Genomic DNA, 23,015 nt, shown 5'->3' with positions numbered 1-23,015 from the left:
ACCTGGTAGATTTGAACTGCCGACTTTTTGGTTAGCAGCCGTAGCTCTAAAAGTAGAGTCAACCTTAATGACATGGATGGTGTAAAGCTTTCGGGACCTTCATTTGCTGATTTGGTGTGAATTGACAGAATACCAATTGAGATGTTTCAACAAACAGATGCAACACTGGAAGCGCTCACTCATCTATGCCAAGAAGTTTGGAAGACAGCTACCTGGCTATCCAACTGGAAGAGATCCGTATTTGTGTCCATTCCCAAGAAAGGTGATCCAACAGAATGTGGATATTATCAAACAAAATCATTAATATCACCCAAAAAACCAAACCAAACCCACTGCTGTCAAGTTGATTCGGACTCATCGTGACCCTATAGACAGTAGAACCGCCCCACAGAGTTTCCAAGAAGTGCCTGGTGGATTCAAACTGCCGACCTTTTGGTTAGCAGCCTGTAGCTCTTAACACTACACCACCAGGGTTTCCTGTTAATATCACACACAAGTAAAATTTTGCTGATGTTAACTGCCAGAAATTCAAGCCTGATTCAGAAGAGGACGTGGAAGGAGGGCTATCATTGCTGATGTCAGATGGATCTTGGGTGAAAGCAGAGAATACCAGAAAGATGTATGCCTATGTTTTACAGACTATGCAAAGACATTTGACTGGATGGATTATAACAAATTATGGATAACATCTCGAAGAATGGAAATTCCAGAACACTTAACTGTGCTCATGAGGAACCTGTACATAGACCAAGAGGCAGACATCCGAACAGAGCAAGGGGATAGTGTGTGGTTTAAAATCAGGGAAGATGTGCATCAGGCTTGTATCCTTTCACCATACTTAATTAGTCTGTAGCCTGAGCAAATAATTTGAGAAACTGGAGTATATGAAGAAGAATGCAGCATCAGGATTGGAGGAAGACTCATTAAGAACTTGTGTTATGCAAATGACATGACCTTGCTTCCTGAAAGCAAAGAGGACTTGAAGCACTTACTGATGAAGATCAAAGACTACAGCCTTCAGTATGGATTACACCTCAATGTAAAGAAAACAGAAATCCTCACAACTGGACCAATAAGCAACATCATGATAAATGGAGAAAAAACTGAAGTTGTCAAGTATTTCATTTTACTTGGATCCACAATCAACGCCCATGGAAGCCTCAGTCAAAAAAATTAAAAGATGCATTGCACTGGGCAAATCTGCTGCAAAATACCTCTTTAAAGTGTTAAAAAAAAAAAATGTCACTTTAAGGACTGAGGTGTGGCCCAGCTCCACCCATGGTATTTTCAATTTCCTCATATGCATACAAAAGCTGAACAGTGAATAAAGAAGACCAAAGAAGAATTGACATCTTTGAATTATGGTGTTGGCAAAGAATGTCAAATATGTCATGGACTGCCAGAAGCACAAACAGATCTGTCTTGAAAGAAGCACAGCCAGAATGCTCCTTAGAAGTGAGGATGGCGAGACTTTATCTCACATACTTTGGATGTGTTATCAGGAGGGACCAGACCCTGGAGAAGGACATGATGCTTGGTAAGGCAGAGGGTCAGTGGAAAAGAGGAAGACCCTCAACAAGGTGGATTGACGCAGTAGCTGCAACAATGAGCTCAAATATAGCTGAGGAAGCAGAGGACAGGGCAGTGTTGCATTCTGTTGTACACAGGGTTGCTATGAGTTGGAACTGACTTGACAGCACCTAATAACAACAACGATTAATAAAAAGGAGCACTGGTGGCACAGTGGTTAAGCACTCAGCCACTAATGGAAAGGCCGGCAGTTCAAACCCACGCAGCCGCTCCATAGGAGAAAAGACCTGGCGATCTGCTCCTGTAAAGATTACAGCCCAGGAAACCCTATGGGGCTGTTCTACTCTGTCATACAGGGTTGTTATGGGTTGGAATCAACTCGACAGCACACAACAACAACAACTAATGATGTTAAGCATTTTTTCATGTGCTTACTGGCCACTTGTTTTATCTTCTTTGGAAAAATGTTTAGGTCCTTTGCCTATTTTTTAATTGGGTTGTTTGTGTTTTCGTTGTTGAGTTGTAAGAGTTCTTTATATATTCTGGATATTAATCCTTTTATCATCGGAGCTCTGATGGCAAACTGTTTAAGCATTCAGCTACTAATTGAAAGGTTGGCAGTTTGAACCCACCTAGTGGCTCCATAGGAGAAAGACCTGGGGATCTGCTTCTGTAAAGATTATAGCCAAGAAAACCCTATGCAGCAGTTCTCCTCTGTCACATGGGGTCACTGAAAGTCAAAAATGACTTGATAGCTCCTAACGAGAACAGTAATCTTTTATCATATACATAATTTGCAAATATTTTCTCCCATTCTGTGGGTTATCTTTTCACTCTCGATAGTATCCTTTGATGCACAAGACCTTTAATGCACAAAAGTTTTTGATTTTGATGAAGTCCAATTTATCTATTTTTTTTCTTTTGTTTCCTGTACTTTTGATGTTGTATCTAAGAAGCCATTGCCAAATCCAGGGTCATGCAGATTTTCCCTTATGTTTTCTTCTAAGTTTTATAGTTTTAGCTCTTAGATTTAGGCCTTGACCCACTTTGAGTTGATTTTTGTATAGGTGTGAAGTAAGGATCTAACTTCGTTTTTTTGCATTGGAGATCCAGTTGTCCCAGCACCGTTTGTTGAAGAGATTACTCTTTCTTCATTGAATGGACTTGGCACCCTTGTTGATATCAATTGACCGTAGAAGTGTGGGCTTATTTCTGGACTCTCAATTCTATTCCCTTGGTTTATATTTCTATACTTGTATCAGAACCACACTGTTTTGATTACTGTAGCTTTGTAGTAAGTTTTGAAGTGTGAGCCCTCCGACTTTGTTCTTCTGTATCAAGATTGTTCTGGTTTTGGCTATTCTGGGTCCCTGAAATTCTGTATGAATCTTAGAATGAGTTTTTCTATGTCTTAAGAAAAAAAAAAAAAAGCTGTTTCTATTTTCACATGAATTGCATTAAATCTCTGTGTTGCTATGGGTAGTATTGCATCTTAACATCCCTTGGTGGTTCAAACGGTTATTGTGCTCGGCGGCTAACTGCAAGGTTGAAGGTTTCAGTCCTTGTGATCTACTTCTGAAAGATCAGCCATTGAAAACCCTCTGGAGTGCAGCACTACTCTGACACACATGGGGTTGACACGAGTCAGCATTAACACAACAGGCAACTGGTCATTTTAACAATATAGAGTTTTCCATCCATGAACATGGGACGTCTTTCCATTTATTTCAAAACCAAAACCAAACCCATTGCTGTGAGTTGATTCCGACTCACAGCGACCCTATAGGACAGAGTAGAACTCCCCCATAGAGTTTCCAAGGAGCTGCTTCTGGATTCAAACTGCTGACCTTTTGGTTAGCAGCCGAGCTCTTAACTACTGTGCAGCCAGGGCTTCTTCATTTATTCAGGTCTTCTTTAATTTCTTGCAGCAATGTTTTGGAGGCTTCAATGTGTGAGTCCTTTGTTAAATTTACTCCTAAGTATTTTATTCTTTTTGATGCTATTGCTAACGTAGTTGTTTTCTTAATTTCCTTTCTGGATTGTTTATTGCTAGTGTATAGAAGCACAAGGGATTTTTATGTTGATTTTTGTATCCTGAAACTTTGCTGAATTCCTTTATTAGCTCTAACAGTTTTGTCTTGTGGATTCTTTAGGATTTTCTATATACAGGGTCATGTCCTCTGTGAATAGAGATAGTTTTACTTCTTCCTTTCCAGTTTGGATGCCTGTTATTTCTTTTTCCTGCCTAATTGCTCTGGCTAGGGCTTCCAGTACAAGGCCAAATAGCAGTGGTAGAAGTGGACATTCTTTGTCTTGTTCCTTGTCTTGGGGGATCCTGTGTCCTTTTGACACATTCCCATTGTTCTTGGAGCCCTTCCTTGCTTTCTAACATCACAAGATGCTGCGGGTTTATCCTGTCCTTTCTCTGCTCTAGCCTGGAATCAGTCATTTCCCCAAGCATCTCCAGTTGCTTTCATGGAGACTGGTATTTAGAAGCCAGTATCTGTGTGCTTGGTGTGCTCACTGCTATTGGGATGCTGCTGCTCCCAGACACTCCCCATGGACAGAGCTAGGTATGTATTTTGGAAGTTACAACTTCCCACTGGTACCTCCAGTATGATACCACAGGGTTCATCCTGATTTTCTCTCCTCTGTGCTTGTAACTTTTTTCCTGACAGTGAGAAGCCTGGCCCCATTACTCTTCATAGATCTGCTTACGGGATCAACGCCACCTCACATATAACCAGTCTCCCCTCTCTGCTGCCATCCCTCCCTCCTGACCTCACCAGGGCTGTGATACCCTATGCTACTACCCTGAGTTTGCATTATTCCTGCCAATCACTGTGAGGCTAGCTGTCTACCCCTACCCTCACCCTCATCCCTGCTACCTTCTGAGACCCTAGAAGATGAGCCCTGAGAGGGACCCATGACCCAGGACTCTGACCCCCCTTTCCACCTTCCTTACCTGTCCTCAGCTTACCTTGTCGGACCATGCCCTTTCCTGCCCACCCCAGGGCCAGAGCATGCTGGAATGTTCTCTGCCTAGGTATGCCTTAGGAGAGGACCATCACTGCCCTCTGGGACCTTGAGTGGGTACAGGGAGTAGGGAAAAGTCAGCTTCCCAGGCTCTGTGGGGATAAGGGAGCCTCAGTGAAGGGGGGATGGATGGATGGATGAACAGATAGCTGGATGGATGGATGGATGGACAGCTCTTAGCTGCTAGAGGTCAGACTCTGGTTACTCCTGTGTTTAAGGCAGGTCAGTCACATATTGGTACCTGCCTCTGTGACTTCGAACATGGCTCTGAGGCCTCAGTGTCCTTGGCCTGGAGTGTCAACTTGTGACTGTCCTGAGGGCTTCTCACAAACCTTGCTCAGTTGCCCAGAGCACACCTTGAGTCTCCAAGGCCGGAGTCTCTGGGACCTGAGCGTCTGAGGCCAGAATCTCTGGGACCTGAATTTCCAGGGCCCAAGTCTCTGAGGCCTGAATCTCCAGAACCTCAGTTTCTGGGGCCTGGGCCAGAGTGAATATTCTCTTCTCACGGCTGCTGCTCCAGGTCAGACCCATGGACAGTTCCTGGTAGGGGTGGGAACACTCGCTTGCTTTGACTTAGATGGTTTGTACATCTTGTTCTGCACAGTGGGGAGGAGCCTGCCTGAGGGCTGTGCCATCCCAGCTGCTGCAGTACCCACAGAGGGTCCCTCTCGACTGAAGTCAAGGCAGGTGCTAGGTGCCAGCTCCAGTGCCTGGCCCTGGGTCTGGTCCTCACATCTTGTGGAGTTCAGCAGCCTCAGGGGTCCGGGATGGTGCCAATATTGAGGCTGTTGTCAAGACCCTGTTCTATTCAGGATGCCCTGAAGCTATTGGCCTTAAGCGTGGGCCTCAGTGAGGAGCCAGGCCCAGGGTCATCCACAACATGGGTACACACACACCCGGGTACACACGCCTGTGTATACACACACATGCATGCACACATACCTGTGTATATACATATAGTCATGTACATAGTCATGCACACACCCACACATACCTACACACACATGCTCACACACACAGGCACACACTGACCCCTTCTCTCCCCCTCCACAGATGAGGAGGAGGACGTGCTGGCCTTCAATTTGCAGCACCTGGCCACGCTGGCCACAGCCTGGTCCTTGGTGGAGGCCGCAGGCCTGGAGAGCCCTGCCCCCACAGCCCCGGCCCCTGCTTCCAACCCCTGCAGCCGACCCATGCTTACCCCCCGCATGCAGATCCTGCAGCGCAAGGACACCTGGACCCCCAAAGCCAAGCCCGTGAGTGGAGGGCCCTGGGTACCACATCGCCCAGTGCATGGGGTGAAGAAGGCTGAGCCCTTTGTGGGAGGGCCTGAAGCTCCCCACAGTGGCCACCCACCTGCCCCTGGCCCCTGAGGCCCCGGCTCTGCTCACAGCCCCATGTGCGCCACCCGCCAGGTGTGCCCACTCAAGGAGGCCATCGAGCGGCTGGACACGCAGGAGGTGGAGATGCGTGTGCAGCTGGCTGAGCTACAGCGGCGTTACAAGGAGAAGCAGCGGGAGCTAGCACGGCTGCAGCGCAGACATGACCACGAGTATGTGTGCGTTGGGGGTGCTGAGCACATGGGGCAGGGCACCAGGGAGGGCTCATCCTGGCACTCCACAGGCCCTAGGTCAGCCATGGTAGGAGCAGACCCAGGCCAGGCCTGCAGCCTCAGGGCATCTGGGTGTGAGGGGGCAGCCAGGAAGCTGGGGCTGGGAAGGCTCCCGGGGTAGTGGGTTAGTAGCACTTATGAGGCCTGAGGATGAAGCACTGGACCAGCTGAGGAACCACATGGAGAGGAGGGAGAATGGTCACGGCAGAAAGACCACCCAGCAGAGACTGGTGCTGGAGCGAGGCTGGTGACCCCAGCGGCCCTGACTGAGAGGAGGTGTTGGCAGGCCAGGACGGGGTTGGGGGTCAGACAGCGGTGCTGGGAAGACAGGGCAGGTACTGGGGATCGTGAAGGGCAGAAGGAGCCCTGAGCGGCAGCGGGGGTGAGAAAGCATACAGGATGCTCGTCGAGGTAGAGGCCTGTCAGGTGAGCTGCCGGCTGGGCCAGGTGCTAGGCCAAGTCCAGGCAGCCCCCGCTTATCCCCCCATGGCAGGGCCCTCTGCAGGAGCCAGGGTGGCCATAGCTCTCTGACTGCCCCTCCCGTGGCCTCCAGGAGAGACGACAGCTCCCGGAGCCCGGCTCGGCGAGGGCCCGGCCGGCCCCGGAAGCGAAAGCACTCCAGCTGTCTGCCCACCCTGCACCCTGGGGGCCAGCTGCCCAGGAGCGATGGCAAGAAAGTCAAGTGAGTCCTAGATCCAAGGGGCATCTCAGGGTGCCATGGTGTACACAGGCACGTGGGAGGCCAAGGCTGGCCAGGTCCCTGAGACCTGGGTGGCAGGGTCTGGGGCCCCTGTCTAGCACCCTGAGCCTGCTGTGCTGCCCACCCTTCTCCTGAGGTCCTATAGTCTGCCCAGGACCCTGGGCCACCTCAAGTGCCCAGCAGAACCGAGCCTGTGAGGGGGCACATCGAGTGCAGGCCTCCGCGTTCCGTTTGCTGGCTGTCAGCCTTGGGCTTGGGTCCCTGGGAAGCCACAGCCCCGGAACCCCACCATGGAGCTCTGCTCACCTGCGCCCCCCAGCCTGTGCCCCAGCCCCTGCCCTCTGTGAGGCGACATGGTATGAAAGCCTCTTTATCTGCGCAGTATAAGCTGTTGGTCACGCTGAGGTGCTGCTCACGGCTGCCGAGAGATCTTATTACCCATTACCCGCCTGGCGCGGTCGTTGGCGCACTCCCGGGCCTGGTATAATTGTCCTTCTCGGCTACAAATTGCCTCTCCCGGCAGGCCCATTTGCATAAATCCTCTGAGCTCCTCCAGACACGATTGGCGAGAGATCGCTCGCACTGCATCAATCCTGATGATTTGGTAATAATAGTTAAATCTGCACTAAATGGTTCCTTCAATTAAGACAGAGGCAAAAAATTAATCTCGGGGCTTTATGTCACAAAACATTAGCAAATACGGGAAGGCTATGGGGAGGGGGAGTTGGCATTGGCTGCAGGCAGTGGAGAGACGCACCATATGGCTGGGGGGCCTCCCCGAGCTGTCCCTCTGCCCAGCCAGGTGTCACCCGGCAGGGAGCTCCAGAGGACTCCTCTGAGAACCGGCCAGGGCCGTAAGGGCTGCTGAGCAGGGTGGGGCCTGAAGGAAGCCAGCGCTGCCTGGGGCCTGGCAAGCCTGCCCCATGCTGTGGCTTGGAGCCACCTGTCACCAAGTCCCCAGACCTGGAAGCCTTGTCCTGTACTGTGGCCTGTCTCCACTGACCCAGAGAAGCCAGGCTCCGCCCAGGCGGTCCCTGTTGGCTGGAGGGCAGTGGCCTCAGGAAGGAAGGAACTGAGGCAGGGCCCCTTCCCCAGGACCCACCTCCCTCCCTTCTACCCCCTCCCCAGCTCTGGGCTCCTGTCCCAGACTCTCTGTCCCGGCTTGGGGTCCCTGCAGTGACAGCTGGCAGCGGGGCCCAGGGGGCAGGCCTCTTACTTGCCAGGAAGCAGGAGGGGTGGGTTCCTCTGGGGCTGTGGTTGCAGGGCCTGGTGGTGGCTTCCTGCTGTCTTCCTTGGCGACCTGGCCTGGCCTCCCCCTTGGGCAGGAAGGTGACAGTCACACAGCTGGTATGGCTCTCAGCCTCTGTCCATGGCTCATTTTACCATCGAGCAGGGCTCCTTCAGCAACCTGTGGTTGGGGGAGGGCCCCAAGGTTAGGAGGCCAGGAGGGGCAGGTGGCAGTCCAAACTCCCAGCCCCTGTCTGTCCAAGGACAGGCAGCCAGGCTCTCTGAGCCTCAGTTTTCCCATGTGAAACGGGGGTTGGGGGAGTGAAATGGGCCAGTAAAGGCGCCTGGCACATGGTCTTGCTGAGGGGCTCTGCCTATGTGGGTCTGCAGAGGCTGGCGAAGTGTCCCCCAGGCGGGGAGCCCAGTGGTGGGGAGGAGCAGGCAGGGCTGCTTTGGGGTGTCAGGAGGCAGCTGCTGGGCCTGTGCAGGCTGGGGTCCCCACTGCTGCAGCTCTGCCCCTACCTATGGGAGTGGGGAAACTGAGGCCCAGCCTCTGCAGCCTCCTGAGCCCGCCTGGGAAACGGGCAGTGGGGTGTGGGGTAATAGCACCTCCCTCAAGATCTAGAATCAGTGACGAGGGACAAAGCTCCTGAGGGTCTGAGCCAAGGGGGCCCCGGGGTGGACTGATGTGCCCCTCTGGCCACTGCCCCCACTGGGACCAGGTTCACCCATCCCCTGCCAGGCACTGGATGCTGGGAGTGGACCTTTCTCCAGTCTCCCCCAGCAGCCCTCTGACCCCTAACTGTGGTAGCAACTGGCCTGGCTTTTTCTGAGGGCCAGGCTGGGTTCTACTTCATCTCTGAACCCCTCCAACCCTGCAGAGAAGTCTGCTTGTCATCCCCGTTTTCCACTGAGGCCACTGGTTGGTCCCCGGGGTCACCACAAACATGACTAGATAGCAGCTGAGGGGCAGGGTGGGGTCAGGGTGAAGGGCAGGATGGAGCAGCAGGCATGGCCGCCCTGGGACCACACATGACAGTGAAGCTCAGGGACCCTGGGAGGCAGGAGCCCAGGCCTCAGGAACTCCCCCTGTACAAGGAGCTCTTTGGGAAGGAGGGAGCATCCTCAAAGGAGTGGGGCCAGGCTGTGACCCACCCAACTGGCCAGGTTGGGGGGATCAGTCTCAGGGTGCTGAGCCCCTCACCTGCACCCACCTGCTTGTGTCTCCAGGGCCGTACGAACCAGCTTGAGCCTGCTGTGCGCGGAGCTGCGGGGCACTGGGGAGCCCCCTGAGAAGCGGAGCCGCCTGGACCGGGGCGTGTACGTGGGCCTGCAGGCCACCCCTGCGGTGAGCACCTGCCCTCACCCCAGGTCAGGGCTGCTGGTGCCCGAGGACAGGCAGAGGTGCCTGCTGCCCCAGGCCAGCACCTTGCTGGGGTTCCCAGGTGGCTGGTGGCAGGAGTGATGGAGCTGGTCACTGAGTGATGCTACCCATGCCAGCATAATGGAAACACACAGTTAGGCACCACTTCTGTCTCCCCTCCCCTATCACAGTGCAACCAGGAGGTAGGCACAGGGACCAACCCAGAGACATGGTCCCCAGCCAGCCCCCGCCCAGCTGTGGGGGAGGCACCGCAGAGGGGTGTCTGCACTGAGATGAGGGGCTGTGGGGGCAGCACTAGGGGCAGGAAGAGCACACAAGTTCAGGGCTGCCCGCCTGCCCCAGGGAGGGGCATGCGATCACCCCATCTCACACAGAGCTTCCCACAACTTGCCTGCTACACAAGACCAGAGGCCAGCAAGAGTACCGCTGACTTTATCGCTCCAAAATGTCCTCCCCACCTCCATTCACCCCCAGAGGGAAACTAACGTCTAGGTAGCAGTCTGGGTATCAGTAACAAGGACCCCTTTGCTCTGGAGGAGTCCAGGAACACTGTACACAGTCACAACACCCCACCGAGTACCCCGGGCGACATTCCCTGGGGAGGGTCTCCCACGGGCTGCCAGCACCAGTTACTCCTTGGTACAGGGGTGTCCTTTCCTCATTGCAGGATCCTGGGGTGGGGGCTGGTGAGAGGTGGGTCAGAGCATGTTGTCACGCTACCCCAACCTGAGCCCCTCTGCTCAGGACACACCCCTCACCCACCTTTAGAAAAGCAGACACCTGTCGTTACCTACTGTGTGCTCTGCCACCGTGCCTACAGCACCTGGGCCCTGCCACCCCTAGCCTGAGTGGGTGGTCAGTTGGGGGAGTGGTGGATCAGTTGGGGTGCCTCCCTTAGAGTGGGCACTGGCAGAGGGAACTGCGGGGTGCCTGCAGGTGCAGACAGACCCTGTGAGTGCAGCCACCACCTCCCCATTCCTCCGCAGGAGAAGGTGCAGTGCAAGAGGAACGGCCCACAGGGCAAACTGGCTGCTAAGGTGGCCCACAAAGTGGCCCAGCTAAAGCCAAAGGTCAAGAGCAAGGGACTGTCCACGGGCCTGAGCCCCTTCCGGCGGAAGGAGGCTGCCCCAGCTGGATGCATCCGCAAGAAGCTGTCCCGAGCCAAGAGCGCCAAGGTGTCCAGGGCAACCCAGCCCTCACAGCCTGAGGGCAACAGCAGCAGGGACCCGCCCAAGTTCCTGGGCAAGCTGGCGGGGGCCACGGGGCATGAGGCAGGCAAGTTGTGGGCTGCAACTAGCCATAGCGGGGAACCTCTGGGCCACAGTCACAGGGTGGGGCCCAGAGAGAGGGTGGGCAGGGCCCGAGCCACCTCCAGAGCCAGGTCAGGGCTGGCGGTGGTGACGGGGCAGAGGGAGTGCCTTTGGATGGGCAGGCTGGGGGAAGGAGGTCAGGTCTTCTTGAAGGTGACCGTCCCAGGGTCAGAGCTCAGTGCCTGTTTGGGTGCCCCTCATCAGGGTCACATCCTGGAAAATGGGGTTAAAAATAGACCCCGCTGCCCAGCTTCTTCCGCAGCAGCGGCCAGGCTGACCCGGAGGTGCTATCTGGCCCTGAAAACATACATGTTCAGAGACCCTCCTGGACAAACAGATGCTTCCTCCCCAGCCCCCCAGGGCCCTTCCTGACAAAGAACAAAGGAAGGAGCCCCTCGCTGAGGGGAAGAGGAAGCAGGAGGGCAGCCAGGCAAGCAGGAGGCAGGAGGGGCTGCCGGGAAGGGGAGAGGGATCCCACCTTACCCAGGCAGGCGTCCATGCCCAGAGTAAGAGAGAAAAATGGACCCAGAGGGCCGTCGCCCTCAGTGCAGAAGCCTGGGCACCATTCCCTCCCATGTGGGGAGGGGCAGCCAAGGGGCTGACAGTGACCAGTCCACCACAGCCCCAGTGTGCCCTCGTGCACACACACGGTCAACCCCCTGGCCCCCCCAGCATGGCGCCCCGTGGATGCTGAGTCATGGGATTCCTGGCTTTCTCAGGCAGTGGCTCTGACAGCGAGGATGACAAGGGCCTCCTGGGGGCCGAGGCACTGCCCAAGGAGCCAGGGCTGGCACTGCACGGGGGGACCGGTGTGGCTGTCCTGGGGCCTTCACCCTCCTCTGTGGTCAAGATGGAAGCCAACCAGAAGGCCAAGAAGAAGAAGGAGCGTCAGGGCCTGCTCGGTAACCACAGGGTGGTGGGCTCCGGCCGGCAGAACTGCCAGTAACCACGGGGGTGGTGGGCTGGGGTGGTAGGCTGGCAGGACCTGCTGGATAACCTCAGGGCAGTGGGCTCTGGCCAACTCAGTTGTCAGTAACCACAGGGGTGGTGGGCCAGCAGAGCCTGCTTGGTAATCTCAGGGTGGTGGGTAACCTCAGAGTGGTGGGTAACCTCAGGGTGGTAGGCTTGGGCAAGTGGGGACTACGGGAACCTCCTGCGATGCAACACCTCCCCTCCCTCCCACAGGGGCCTGCCGCCTGTCCAGCCCCGAGAGCGAGGTCAAGATCAAGAGGCGGGCAGTGAAGGCCAAGGTGGGTGCCAAGCTAGAGCAGGCCCCGGGGCGGAGGCCACCTGGAGCACCTGGCAAGAAGAAAGCCAAGGGCAAGGCCAAGGGCAGCCTGAGAGCAGAGACAGGGGCCCCCACCACCAGGGATGCCCTCTTCGGCCCCACCCGGGCCTTCACCTGCCACGAGGAGGGCAGCAAGCTGGCAAGTGAGCGCCTCAAGAGAGCCACACGAAAGAGCTCAGTGCTGCAGCCTGTGCTTCGGGTGAGGGTCTGCTGCACCACAGGGTCCTGGACCAGAGGGCGGGAGTCCTAGATGCAAGTGGCCCTGGATAACCCTCCCCACCTACCTCCCTCCCACGCCCCTGGGTCAGGGTGCCGCCCTCACACTGTCCCTTCTCTGCCCACTCCTACCCAGCGGAAGAACGGGGCCCTGTCCATCACCCTGTCACCCCGCAACGCCAAGGCCATCCTGGGCAAGGGCAGGAAGCTGGGCAAGGTGAAGAGCAAGACTGTTGGCAAGCAGGTAGTGCCCACCTGCCCACCCCCAGGAAGCCCAGCCTCCTCCTACCACCCCTCCACCAGAGCTGACCCCTCTGCCCCCCAGGGCAAGGGCCGGGCGGTGAGCAGGCTGCTGGAGAGCTTCACTGTGGAGGATGACTTCGAGTTTGATGACAACAGCAGCTTCTCCGAAGAAGAGGAGGAGGAAGAGGAGGAGGAAGCCAGTGGACCCCTGAGCGCAGAGCAGAGCGCTGCCCTAGGTGAGCAGGGCTGGAGGGGGCAGGCTTGCCAGCTTCAGGGATTGGCGGGGGCCTAGCTATGTGGGGAAGGAACGGGCAGGGCGCGTGGGGTGGGCTGCGGGGGCTCAGGCCTCAGGGAGGGACTGGGGGGGCAGCCTCTGACACCCCTCCCTCACTGCAGCACGCTCTTGCGTCATTCATGAAGAGGACCTGCAGGATGGGCTGCCGGTGCTCATTCCCAAGGAGGACAGTCTGCTGTACGCGGGCAGTGTCAGGACCCTGCAGCCTCCCGATATGTAGGTCTGGGCGTGGGCACAGGCGGGGTGCGGGCGTCTGGTGGCCCCAGGCACCTCTCACGCTCCTCCACTGCCCCCCAGCTACAGCATTGTCATCGAGGGTGAGCGGGGCAACCGGCAGAGGATCTACTCTCTGGAACAGCTACTGCAGGAGGCGGTGAGGGGCTGTGTGGGACACCCCTGCCCCATCTGCCCTGGCAGTCTGCGTCTCGGGCACCCACAGCCAGCCCTGCCCACTCACTGGCTCCCGCCCCTTTCTGTCCTGGCAGGTCCTAGACGTCCGGCCCCAGTCCAGCCGGTACCTGCCACCTGGCACTCGGGTCTGTGCCTACTGGAGCCAGAAGTCACGTTGTCTGTACCCGGGCAACGTGGTTCGAGGTGAGCCCACCCAGGCCTGGGCTTGGGGTTGCCGAAAACTCAAGGGGACCCTGCCTTCCAGGGGCTCCACTGTCAGTCCCCTGCCCCTTCCTCTGGAGCAGGCAGATAGTGCTGGTCAGAGCAGCAGGGCAATGGAGTCAGCTCCATGTCACCCCAAAAACAAAGAGGGATGTGGGGGAGGCCGGATGGGGTGGGGGAAGCTGTGATGGTCCAGCTAAGCCAGAGAAAGTCTGGCTGGGATGATACCCAGATCTCTGGGGGTCTCTGGAGGGGTCACATGGTCCTCCTGACCCCAAGGCAAGCAGTGTGGGGCCCCTGGGGTGGGAAAGTTGCAACCCCTGCTGGTGGGGAAGATGCAGGAAGGTGTTCCTGGGAGGTCTGCTTGTGGGACTCAGCCATGGCACGCCCATGTGTGCTCACACGTGCAAGTGTGTCTGCTCCCCTGGGGCCCCAGGGCAGGTGATGGATGGCGGTAATATCGCAGCTTCGACAAGAGACGGAGAGCAGGTGTCTGCTCTTAGGGCTGGGGGGCAGCTCACAGTCAAATGTGATCAGGGAGCAGGGTCTGCCCGTGTCATTTCTCAGAGACCTCCGAGCCCAGCCAGTCACCCCGCCTGGATATAGACCTCTCCAGGGCCCCACCTCCCTGACCTGGGCATCTGCCCGGCACCCGGGGGCCCTGAGGGTGCTGAGCAGAGGCAGGCGAGGTCCAGCTGATGTCAGGGTCCACCCATCACAGGGGCCTCTAGTGACGAGGAGGAGGACCTGGACTCCGTGGTGGTGGAGTTTGACGACGGGGACACTGGCCACATCGCTGTCTCCAACATCCGGCTGCTGCCTCCAGACTTCAAGATCCAGTGTGAGTGCCAGGAGGGTAGGGAGTGGTCCTGGGGAGGGGTGACCCAGGAGGAGGAGGTGTCCTCAGGGAGGGGGCTGCCTTCTCTGCTCCGTCCACTCCCCACAGCCATCTTGAGCCTTGCAGCCACACCTGTGTCCTGAGGGCCAGAGATCGCAGTCACCCTGGGGCCTGTGCTCACAGGCTCCTGCCTACCCTGCAGGCACAGAACCCTCCCCAGCCCTACTGGTGTCCAGCAGCTGCCGGAGAAGCAAGAAAGCTTCCAGTGAGGCCCCCCCACCAAGCGAGACCCCTGCCCCCAGCCTGTCCCCCAAGGTGCATGATGGCCCCGAAGTCTCCAAGACCCCTGGGAAGAAATCCATTGGCAAAGACAAAGCCGGTACCTATGGGACTGCTGGGACCCGGGTTCAGGGTGGCTCGGCCCAGGTCGGTGGCTGGAATGGCACCGGGTGAGGTGGGTAGGGGCCACGCTGACTCTACCTGTCCCTCCCAGGCAAAGCCGACCTCCTAACCTCAGGTGCCAAACCCCCCACCGGAGCAGCAGAGCACTTCCTGGGCCGCCGGGCCAGCCCCCTACTGAGCTGGTCAGCTGTCTCGCAGACCAAGCGGAAGGCGGCGGCGGCAAAGGGGCCAGGCGCCCTGCAGAACCTCTTCCAGCTCAATGGCAGCACCAAGAAGCTGCGCACCAGAGAGACACTGTTCCCCGTGCACAGTGTGGCCACACCGGTGTTTGGCAATGGCTTCCGCGCTGCCTCCTTCAGCAGCTTGGCCAGCTCCTATGCGCCCTTTGGCGGCGGGGCAGGGCCAGGCCTGCCAGGGGGAGCCCACAAGCTGCTGCGGGCCAAGAAGGCTGAGGCTGAGAAGGGCGGGCGGCGGCGGACAGGCAGCGAGTTCCTGGTCAAGCTGGACCATGAGGGTGTAACCTCACCCAAGAACAAGACCTGCAAGGCACTGCTAATGGGTGCCAAGGAGCTGGCACCCAAGCTGGGTCGGCCCCTGCCCACCCCCAGCTACACGCACCCGGCCCTGATGGGCAAGGACAAGAAAGGGCGGGCGCCCGTTCACCCGCTGCCCATGGGGCTGGCGCTGCGAAAGTACACGGCGGGCCAGGCCGAGTACCCACTTCCCTGTGACAGTGACTGCCCCAGCTCCTACTCGGACGAGGATGAGGACGGCCCCGGGCTGGCAGCCAGCGTGCCCTCTCGCTTCCTCACCCGCCTGTCTGTGTCCTCATCTTCCTCCGGCTCCTCCACCTCTTCGTCCTCAGGCTCCGTCTCCACCTCCAGCCTCTGTTCCTCTGAGAACGAGGACTCATCCTACAGCTCCGATGACGAAGACCCAGCCCTGCTGCTGCAGACCTGCCTCACCCACCCCGTGCCCACCCTCCTGGCCCAACCCGACACCCTGCGTGGGGGCGGCCCCCACGCGCACACCCAGCGCTGCTTCCTCTCCCGGGCCTCAGTGGCCGGGGGAGGCGCGGGCGCTGGCCCCAGCGGCAGCAAATCCAAGCTAAAGCGCAAGGAGGCCCTGAGCTTCCCCAAAGCCAAAGAGCTTTCCCGGAGGCAGCGGCTGCCCTCTGTGGAAAACCGGCCAAAGATCTCGGCCTTCCTGCCCGCCCGGCAGCTCTGGAAGTGGTCAGGGAACCCCACGCAGGTAGGTGGGCCCATCTCCCCAGGGGAGAGAGCCCCAGATAGAGTCCCGACCCCTTTCCTCCTTAAATACGATTTTTGGGGTGATGTTTCTATTCCATTTCAACTAAAATTTTTGAAAACTCAAGGAAAGAACAAACCCACCCCTCCGCCATGACCACTGTGGACATTTCCCTTCCAGCCCAGCCCTTTGTCTATACCTGTAAGATCATCTTCATGACCATCACGCCTGGCCACAGGCTCAGCGTGTGCTTTGCATGCTGCCGTTTTGCTTGGCGGTATTGCCTGAGCACATTCCCATGCCGATAAACGGCACAACCAGCATTGGGAGGCCTGGGAGGTACTCTGTTTCTCGAAGGATGCACCAACTTTTTTTTTTTTTGCCAGCACTCTATGGGTGGGCGTTTAGTTATTCACATTTTTTTAATAGGCTTTATTTATTAGAGCAGTTTTAGGTTTACAGAAAAATTGTACAGAAAGTACAGAATCCCATATGCCCTTACACACAGTTTCTCCATATATTCAAACTCATTCGATGGCACCGCAGAAGAAAGTCCTGGCGACCTGCTTCCAAAAATATGTTAAAAACCGTAGCTGTCGAGTTGATTCCAACCCATAGTGACCCTATAGGACAGAGTAGAGCTGGCCCGCGGGGCTTCCAAAGCTGTGGTCTTCACGGAAACAGACTGCCGCGTCTTCCTCCCACGGAGCAGCTGGCGGGTTCGAGCCACCAGCTTTTTAGTTAGCAGCCAAGCGCTTAAGCGCTGCACCACCGGGCTCCTCTGTGGAGGTTACAGCCAAGGAACATTATCTGTGGGGCAGTTCTCTGCAGCACATGCGTTTGGTTTTTGGTTTTACACTGGTCACAGTTTGAAGCAGCGATGATACATTGTCACTAACGCCCATTCGTGTTGACAGTAGGGCTCAGGAGTCTTGCTCTTGCAAACAACTCTGCTGTGACTCTTTCACACATGGTCCCTCAGAGTCCCTGCCGGTCTCGGGGTCATGGCCCGGGGTGCAGAGCCAATCCAGGCTTCATGGCTTTCGTGACCTCCCTCCAGCCGTTTCTTGTCCTCACCGGCGCCCCTGCACTCACACCCAGGGCACGCCGTCTGCCCCCACCCCTGCTCTCTGCCTCTGCTTCTCTCTCCGTCTGTCTCTGTTGCCTCACCGCTCTGCCCCTGGTTGCCCCCTACAGAGGCGGGGCATGAAGGGGAAGGCCAGGAAGCTGTTCTACAAGGCCATCGTCCGAGGCAAGGAGACCCTGTGCATAGGAGACTGTGCTGTCTTCCTGTCAGCCGGCCGCCCCAACCTGCCCTACATCGGCCGCATCGAGAGCATGTGGGAGTCATGGGGCAGCAACATGGTGGTGAAGGTCAAGTGGTTCTACCACCCCGAGGAGACCAAGCTGGGGAAGCGGCACAGCGACGGCAAGGTGAGGTGGCTGCCCCTCCCCCAGCACCCAGCACCCCACTGGCACCCAGCACTCCACTACTACCATGTACCCCACTACCACCCAGCACCCCACTACTACCACGTACCCCACTACCACCACACACCCCACTACCACCATGCACCCCACTACGACCCAGCACCCCGCCACCACCCAGCACCTTACTACCACCACACAGCCTCGGGCAGAAAGCAGCCCTGCACTGGCTGCCCAGGCACCTCTCCTCACGGTGACCCCTGTAAAGTAGGTGATGTCGTCACCTTGGGGTGCTATGTGGTGACCTCAGGCAGCACTCAGCTCCAAGTGGGTCAAAAGTTCCCACAGGGATCACATGTTGCAGCCCACCTGTAATCCTGGCAAGATCCCCTTGCAGCCCCCATGCGTTCTCCACTCCCTTCCCGCCCCCCACTCCCAGGAACAGAAAACGCCCCCACGCTGTGTCCCTCCCTGAGATGAAGCTGTTTTTACAGACAGCAGCCTGGAGGGGGAAAGAGATTTCCTCCAACTCTGCAGGGCAAGTGGCCAAAGAGGCCAGGAGAGGATCCCTGGCGCTGGCCACCATCCTCCAGCTTATCGGGTGCACTTCCATACAAAGGGGTCTCCTCTGGGCCAGGGAAGTCAGGGCCGTGTGGGGAGCCGGCACTGACCCCCATGCCCCACCCACCTGCAGAACGCCCTGTACCAGTCCTGCCACGAGGACGAGAACGACGTGCAGACCATCTCCCACAAGTGCCAGGTGGTGGGGCGAGAGCAGTACGAACAGATGACCCGCAGCCGCAGGTACCAGGACCGGCAGGACCTCTACTACCTGGCGGGCACCTATGACCCCACTACCGGGCGGCTGGTGACCACCGACGGCGTACCCATCCTGTGCTGACCGAGGCCAGAGCCCACGCTGCCGGTTCCCGCCACTTGGGGCCCAGTGCACCAGGACCCACCAGGTGGCCAGCCCCATCCGGCCTCTGAGGGGCCAGGCGGAGCAGATATGCAAACCCACCGCACGAGATTCAGGCTTTTTTATTGCTATTTTCCCTGTAAAGAGCAAGCTCTTTGGCGTCGGAATCCAGTCCCATCCCATCCGCTTCGGGGGCCAGCTGTGCCCCCGGCGGACCTGCCCTCGCCCGGCCTGCCTGGTCGCGTGGGGCACCCTCTGTCCCTCGCATTGGCAGTTCTTGAGAGATTAGAATCCAAGCCATATTTTCCCTAGTACCTCCGACTGTCCCCCACCAGGGAAAGCAGAAATCAGGTGTATTGTCTATTTATTTCTCTATGTAAATATTGTATTTCTTTGGGGAAGTTTTATGAAAAAAAGTGGAATAGGGTCCCCCCCCCCCCGTGCGTGACGAGGGCATGTGTGTGCGTGTGTGTATGTGTGTGTCTGTTGTGTGTGTGTAGGGATTTTGTTTGGGGGGGGATTGTTGCTTTGAAAATCCACTGGGCCGTTTGTGAAAACAAGCAGCTCTGGTCGGGAGCGGCGGCTGAAGTCCAGTCAGATGGTCCCCGCGGGGAGGGGACAGAACCTCCAGGTCACATTCTCTCATCTTTGGGAAGACTTGTAGGATGGAAGTCACACTTGAGTTTATTTCCTTTCAATCCATCTCCTGGGGAAAGTGTTTGGGGAAGGGGCAGTGTTGAGGACCTCAAGTGGGAAAAGGGGTTCAGGATGTAAATGAGCCTTGGGTGGTGTCCCCATGGCGCTGTATGATGGCAGCTGTATGTATCTTCTGCTTAAAACAAAACGAACAAATGTTTTTCAAGCATCCATGAGGAAAAGTGATATTTTGGTTTTACTTCCTGAATATTCCACATCACTTCTGAGCTCCATTTCTGTGGCTCGTGTGTTGAGAAGAACAAGGCCAGCCTCTGCTCACAGCAGGGACTGACCCCTTGCCCCACTTCTGCCCCTTCCTCCTGTCCGAACCGACACTGGGGGGCACCTCTTCCTCCCCTGGTGCCCCAGCTTACGTTTCCCCAGCCGCAGGGGTGGGTGTGAAGTGGCAACAGCCTGGGGCTGATCGACCGGTTCCGGCTGGTTCCCTCAGTCCACCTAGTTTAGGTCTTCACGACCTGCCCCTTTCCCACCCCAAACACCCTCCTGTGTGCCCCAAGGCCTCACTGAACAGCTTAGGGCCTCAACGGCAAGAGGCCAGGCCAGAGGTGCTGAGGCCACGGGGAGAAAGTAAAACTGCAGGCTCACCCAGGCTGCCTTCTGTGCAGGGGATAGATAGGCCCTCATTGCCTTCCTCTCCCCTCCACCTCTACCCTAGCCCCTTGGACCCCTCTACCTGTTTGAGGACCGGCCTCTCATTCCTGAGGAGGCCACTGGGCCGTTTCTATGCTGTTTGCGCAGACAGCCTTGCAGGCTAATGCTTGGGGCGAGGAACAAGGATCTCTACCCTGGCACCAGGGCAGGCGCACCCCTAGAGACTGTTAGCCCCCCCGCCCACCACCCTAGGTGCACTGCCCCAGTAACCTAGGAAAACTTGTCACCCTTCCCTTCTCCCACAGCCAAAGGGGATAGGGCAGGCCAGCCCCTGCAGGCCTCGAAACCCAGCAGCTCTTCTCTTTGGAAATGTGGTCAGAAATACCTGCACCCCGTGGGTGCCGCAGGAAGTCACCCCATGTGAGCCACTCTCCCTTAGGACAACCCCTTGTGTGACCCCACAGCCACAGCTTAAGGTCCCCAGGAGACCACAGCTCAGGCTCCTCCCCACGGGCGTGGAGGCGGTGCCCCACACCCCAACCCGGCCTCGGCCCTCTGCTCCCACCCTCTCCTCCCACAGCCAGAACCCCAGCCTAGGTCCTCCCTCCTACGGCTGCTGCCACCCGCCAGTAGACCCTCCTGGGCCCTGACACCCCTGCCGGCAACATGGGAAGAGCAGGAGTCATTTTCTTTTGGGGGTTCCCTGCACCCCCACGGCAGTGCTCCCACCCCTAGTGCTCCCTTTGTCCCTGCTCGAGTGCAATATTTCATTCCTGGGGGTGTTCATGGTTCTGCATGCTGCTGGGGACAAGGAAGGGCATGGGGAACAGCAGCTCTCAGTGCCCACGAGGCAGCAGGTCCGTGAACCAAATGGATTTCAAACCCCGGGGCCTGGAGTTCAATCCGGAGCAAAGGGACCTTGTTTGGTCCTCCTGTTGCCATCTCTTCTTTCGTCTTATGTTTCCCACTTTCCCTTTTTCTTTTGTCTTCTCTCCCTCCTTCCATCTCCGTGTGTGTGTGTGTGCATGTGTGTGTGTGGATGGCGTGTCCCCCGCCCCTCACTGTGGTCAAATGTGGCAAAAGCGCGGTTATTGTACATGTGTAAGTAAGATGATGGTGGGAATTTTTTTTCAATGTAAACACTAAAAACAAACAAAAAGGTTTTATGAACAGCAGACTCTATGTAAAGGCCTTTTAGTATTAAATTTTTTTATTGATAACTCGCTTAAGAATAAATATATGAACTATTGTACAGGTCTCCAGTGCCAGGGTCATGGCTGTCTGCTCTCCTATGGTTACTGCCAGGGCTTGGGGGCCAAGGGGGTCCCCAGCCAGCGCCTAAGTCCCTGAATTAAGCCTGGCCTGACTGGACCTTCCTGGGGTGTCTGGGCTGGGCCTCCCTGCACCCCCTTCCTGCCTCCGTTAGATGGCCCAAGTTAGACAGCCCTCAAAGGCCTGTGCCTCGGGCCCAGAAAAGGAGCATGTGGCCAGCGTGGGTTTGGGGTCGCCTTAGGCCTAAAAATTTTTTTTTAGGCCTGGCTTCGAGGACTCCCCTCTCCATTTCCCAATAGCCCTCTCCTGGGAGCCTCCTGGTCCTTGATCAGAGGTCCAGCCTAAGCCAGTCTGCGTGGCCAAGGTGCGCTGCCCTGGGGTGGGGGGCAGGTAGCTGTGGGTCCCTGAGTGCCCTGGGGCCACCGTAACCAGTACCACAAGCTGGGGGGATTAAAACAACAGAGATTTATTCTCTAATAGTCTGGAGATCAGAAGTTGGCGATCAAGGTGTGGGCAGGGCGCTCCCTCCGGAGGCTCTAAGGGGAGAGTCCTTCCTTGTCTCTTCCAGCTTCCAGTGGTTCCTGTCCATCCTTGGGGTTCCTTGGCTCCAATCTTTACCTCCATCTTTGCATGGCCTTCACCTTGTGTGTCTTGCCTCCTTTTCCGTAAGGAATCCAGTCACGTAGGACTAGAACCCACCCAAGGCTATATACCCAGAAGAAATGGAAACATGTCCACACAGAAGCCTGTGCACAGATGTTCAGAGCAGCAGGATTCATAACAGCCAGAAGGTGTAAACAACCCGAAACTCTGTCAACAGTTGGGGGTGGGCTGCCAGAGAGACCTAGGTCCAGGCTGGTGAACGGGGCACTGGCCCCGATGGCCAGGAACGTGGGTGGGTGGTGATGAGCCTGGAGGAGGGGGCCAGTGCAGGCTAGACTGAGTCTCACGCCCAGGGATCCCAGGAGTTCCACAGATGGCAGTGGGGGCCTGCGGGTAGGTCTCCCTGGGACCCAGGCCACTGCCCTCCCTTCCCCTAAGGCCGCTGTCCTGCCTCCTCCCTCTTCCCACTTTAACTTGGACACGACACTACGGTCCTTGCCTTCTAGCTCCCCACTGCCCCCGACAGGGCCTAGGCATGGAGAGGGCTCAGTTGGCAGAGGGGGGTAGGCCCTTCCCAGCTGTGGAACCCCAAGGGTTAAGAACGCAAGAGTACACTTTGATCAAGACAAACGAGCCATTATGTGAACACTGAAGCAAGATGGATGCTGGCACTGAAGACATGGTCAATAGAAGTGATGTTTTATCAGGTAGAAACGATGGCCGGCTGGTTGCAATTTGTTTCTAATACCGTAAACCAACTGGGGACAAGGGGCTTTAGTGGTTCACCCCAGGCCCTACAGGACTGCTGGGGGCTGGGCCAGGTGGCTGTCTGGGCACAGGGGGCTGGGCAAAGGCCTGTGGCCTGCCTGGGCCTTTCACGGTCCCGTGAGTCTGCAGCCACGAGGGGCTGCACCAGAGGAAGGGCCACTCCAGGCTGGGGGTGCTGTTACTACCCAGGCCCTGGCCAATGGTACTGGCTAAGAAAATGGACAGACAGCACTGAGGGAAGGGACCCTGAGAGGCCACATGCCCAGGAACCTGTTGTATCCCCCACCTTGCTGCATCCCACTGCATTCCTGGAGCCTCCTAAATAAGCTAGCTCCCCTTGCTTCCAAAAGCAAGAGGACCTGGTCCAGGGCTTCCTGTCCTTTTGTGGGTGCCCGCCCCCTGGAAGCCACATCGGGTGCTGTGGAGTGTGACGGTGACTAGGCAGACAAGTCCCAGGTGGTCAGTCAGGCGTTCGTCAGTGCCCCTGAGGTCAGCACCCCTAAGGTCAGCATGCGGCCGGTGGAGGGACCACAAAGCCTGAGTGACCACGCCTCTGCCTGCCCCACCCTCCAGAGAAAAGGATGGTGAAGAGGGCAGGCATGGTCGGCTCCAGACATTGCCCCCCCTACCTGGGGCCTCCTCTTGGGCTCTGTCCTGTCTATGAAGTGGAGACCCTGATGACCATGCCCCCCAGGTGAGACCTGGTGAAGGTCCTAGGAGGTGGCACAAGCTATTTCTGGACCCAGATGCAGGCAGGCCGGTCAGCATCCTCGGCC

At 57.2% G+C, this 23,015-nt stretch overlaps 1 protein-coding gene across 3 annotated transcripts in view; it reads left to right on the top strand.

The window, feature by feature from the left end:
• Positions 1-20,730, top strand: part of BAHCC1 (BAH domain and coiled-coil containing 1) — a 67,699-nt gene extending 46,969 nt beyond the window's left edge. The window contains exons 11-27 of one of the 3 annotated variants that reach the window (XM_064270566.1): positions 5,620-5,822; positions 5,982-6,118; positions 6,732-6,860; positions 9,336-9,453; positions 10,476-10,768; positions 11,523-11,701; positions 11,985-12,286; positions 12,440-12,547; positions 12,629-12,782; positions 12,943-13,057; positions 13,139-13,214; positions 13,327-13,435; positions 14,175-14,294; positions 14,494-14,670; positions 14,785-15,944; positions 17,139-17,375; positions 18,064-20,730. In XM_064270566.1, the coding sequence (XP_064126636.1) occupies positions 5,620-5,822; positions 5,982-6,118; positions 6,732-6,860; positions 9,336-9,453; positions 10,476-10,768; positions 11,523-11,701; positions 11,985-12,286; positions 12,440-12,547; positions 12,629-12,782; positions 12,943-13,057; positions 13,139-13,214; positions 13,327-13,435; positions 14,175-14,294; positions 14,494-14,670; positions 14,785-15,944; positions 17,139-17,375; positions 18,064-18,270 (3,824 nt within the window). In that variant the 3' untranslated portion in view covers positions 18,271-20,730. Of the gene's footprint in view, positions 1-5,619; positions 5,823-5,981; positions 6,125-6,671; positions 6,861-9,335; positions 9,454-10,475; positions 10,769-11,522; positions 11,702-11,984; positions 12,287-12,439; positions 12,548-12,628; positions 12,783-12,942; positions 13,058-13,138; positions 13,215-13,326; positions 13,436-14,174; positions 14,295-14,493; positions 14,671-14,784; positions 15,945-17,138; positions 17,376-18,063 lie in introns of all 3 variants that reach the window. The other 2 variants (XM_064270564.1, XM_064270565.1) reach the window with 2 other exon arrangements.
• The last annotated feature ends 2,285 nt before the right edge of the window (positions 20,731-23,015 follow it).

Source organism: Loxodonta africana, chromosome 18 (genome assembly GCF_030014295.1).
Source record: "Loxodonta africana isolate mLoxAfr1 chromosome 18, mLoxAfr1.hap2, whole genome shotgun sequence".
In the NCBI taxonomy this organism is placed as follows: domain Eukaryota; kingdom Metazoa; phylum Chordata; class Mammalia; order Proboscidea; family Elephantidae; genus Loxodonta; species Loxodonta africana.
This window is presented reverse-complemented; position numbering and strand designations above follow the sequence as displayed.